Here is a 2811-nt window from a genome sequence, read left to right on the forward strand (position 1 = left end):
CTTTGGCAAAACACTTCATGCGTGGATTTTTCAATCTCGTTCTCGATGGCTTCTTCGCTTGCTTCTTCGGTGTTTAAGCTGGCAACGCTCTCGTTGTCGAACTGGTTGCTCTCGATGCTGCGTTGACGTCGAATGTACTCTTCCCACTCGGCTTCTGCGTCGCTGTCATCGTACGGAACGTCGTTGCACCAGCCTATCGATGGCTTGGACGCCGTAGGGTCAAATCGACCGAGCCGCAAGCCCAACAGCGACGGCATCTCGCAGCTATCGTCGATTTGAAATGTGGTTATGAGAGCTGAGAGTGGGTGACATTCGTCAGCATCCCATGCATCGACTAGCCAAGTAGCCAACGGCTCGGTAGCATCCAGCTCGCTATTTCCAGTGTAAAAAAAAAAATCTAACTCGCCATCAGATATTGACCACTTAAATCATCATCCCAAGCCTGTCACGAGCTGTAAATACGCGTAAAATTCGGGATGGGATGAGGACTTGGTTGAAACTACCTCTGAATCTGTCACTAGGATTTACATTTTTCCCGATACGGAGGGTGAAGGTTGTGCTAACAATGCATTGGCTTGGGCCTCAGGCTCTGAGGTCGACAGCTTTAATGAACACGAGTTCAACGGCTTTACGCCGATCACCTTGGAACTGAAAATGCAGTAGTCTGGATTCTTTGCTTTCTCTTTACTTTAAGCATTGCTAGCAACAACCGTCGGGCTTATTGATAGCAAGAAGTACGTAATTAGGATCTCCGGTTTCATTATTTTCTCCTGACGTGTGGATCATTCGAGAATGCTCGTCACTTCACGCACGTTTAGGTACTGTGGCCTGCTCCGGAACCTGTACAAAGTCGTAGAATGTCGAATCATCCACGTTGTCTTAGTGAATGAAACTATGTTGTGACTTTTGCCAGATCTCATTACCGTAATTTACGGTCCGTAGACGTTCTCTACAAAGAATCGACGACATGGAGTGAAACTCGTGTAGACGAATGAAGCAACTCCATTCTTAAGTTACAACCAATGTGGAATGGTCTTACGCAAGCAGGAAGTATATCTATATCGTTAGTTCGCTAAATGACATCAATGTGCCGTACAGGAAAAGAAAGAAAAAGCAGGAAGTCTCTCAAGCTGATCCATTCCACCTATGTCGGCTCTACTATGACCTGGATGGCTTCGGAGACGCAAGCATAGCACCAAAGAATTCGTTTTCTTTACGATCGATCAAGGGACAGGTTGTTTGAAAAGGTGTATAACTATCCACACACGTTGCATTCCAGCGTGAGATCACTTGTACACCGATTTGACAATAACAGGAATTCCGAGCTTCCAAGAGAATTTAATAAGCGAGAGGCTTCGAACCCAGTTCCCTCGCACGAATGCACTAGACCGTCTGCCTCGCCTGCAGTAATCTCTTGTCACTTCAAGCTAACGTGATATTAACGTTAATTCCACTTACAGAGTTGTCAGTCTCTCGAGCTTTAAAATACGAAGTAACAACTACGCTGTACGACTGTCTAACTGGTCAACGTGCTGGTCCCCGGACAGCACCAAGAAACGTCACTTCAACGATGCTCTTTGGTAATATAAAGAGGTAAAGAAACCGATCTATCGACGTCGCCGCACAAGTCCACGACGCCAGCTCGTGACTTCCAAGGTATGTTCATGCGCCTTACAGTTGGGTTATCCAGATCGATGTGATGGCAACCCCGTTGCTTATCGTTTTCGCACAAGAGAAAAATATACGCAGTCACAGGGTGAGACAGATATATGTAGGGTGAATTCGCCTCCACCACGATGAACTGGTCTAAGTGCTCTTTGCTCATATTGTAGACACAACCTCTTTGCCGAACAAACACGTGACGGAGAAGACATCGTACCGAACACGACCTTTTTGAGTCTACCCGATGCATTTACAGCCGTGTCATGAGTCACGACTCGTGCATGACCTTTGTGCCCACTATTTTAATACAAGGCGTGTAGCTAACGAATCAAAGCATGGAAACTCTACTTCACCTCATTCAATGTACATCGACTTCTGACACATCACTGGATGACTGAGACGTCGCTATAGCCAAAAGCTGAAGCGCTATTGCGTTGACAGCGATCAATATAGATCCAGCCGTTAAGTGAAAAACTGGAATTTGCGCAGTCCCATGTAAGGTAGGAAAGCGTGGCTTTCCTGGGATCAAGTTTGCTGTTGTTTGTCTCAGTTTCTTTAACACGCTGCGAAGACTGCAAGTTGCAGTCTGCAACTAGCTGACGGGACACAACGGAAGAGCTCTAAAATTCCGTCTGATCTCTAGGTTTCATCGATTTCTTTCACTAACTCTTCTGCGAGAGAAACGAAAGGCGATCACTTACCACCCGCCATACATGATTGGTGTCTGCCCACAGCCACTCGCGCACGTTAAATGCTTGGTTGGGCCAGCCAATCGTTATTTACTAAAGCGTCGAAAGTCGCACATTCGTAGGATCTACTACCAAGTTGCTCTCCCCACAATAGATGGTTGCGACCAGTACAGTTTCGGCTACGTTTCCAGTATCCCAAGCGTTCATGAGACTTCCGAGATGTCGCAATCATTTATGCGTGCTGCTTTTGGGGGGAAAAGTTTAGCCCACAACATCAATGCAAATATGGGACCGTGACCAATTCACCGATAAGACTCGCGTTGCGGCATGTTCCTTGGCTGCGCTTCAACGTTAAAAGGAAAAGCTGACTTGTTCTTCCAAACCCGTTGGTCACACATTTGATATGCCTGACATGTTCCAGAAACTCACAAAAAAAAATAAAACGCTTAAGACAGAAACC

The 2811-nt window shown here is 46.3% G+C and overlaps 1 protein-coding gene across 1 annotated transcript; it reads right to left on the reverse strand.

Moving 5' to 3' along the window:
• Positions 1-73: 73 nt before the first annotated feature.
• PPTG_21394 (hypothetical protein) lies at positions 74-169 on the reverse strand (the record flags this gene model as incomplete). Its single annotated transcript, XM_008897404.1, has 1 exon — positions 74-169. The coding sequence occupies one exon, from the start codon at positions 167-169 to the stop codon at positions 74-76; it is 96 nt and encodes a 31-aa protein (XP_008895652.1).
• Positions 170-2811: the final 2642 nt, after the last annotated feature.

The sequence above is a fragment of the Phytophthora parasitica genome (assembly GCF_000247585.1).
Source record: "Phytophthora parasitica INRA-310 unplaced genomic scaffold supercont2.5, whole genome shotgun sequence".
Lineage (NCBI taxonomy): Eukaryota > Oomycota > Peronosporomycetes > Peronosporales > Peronosporaceae > Phytophthora > Phytophthora nicotianae.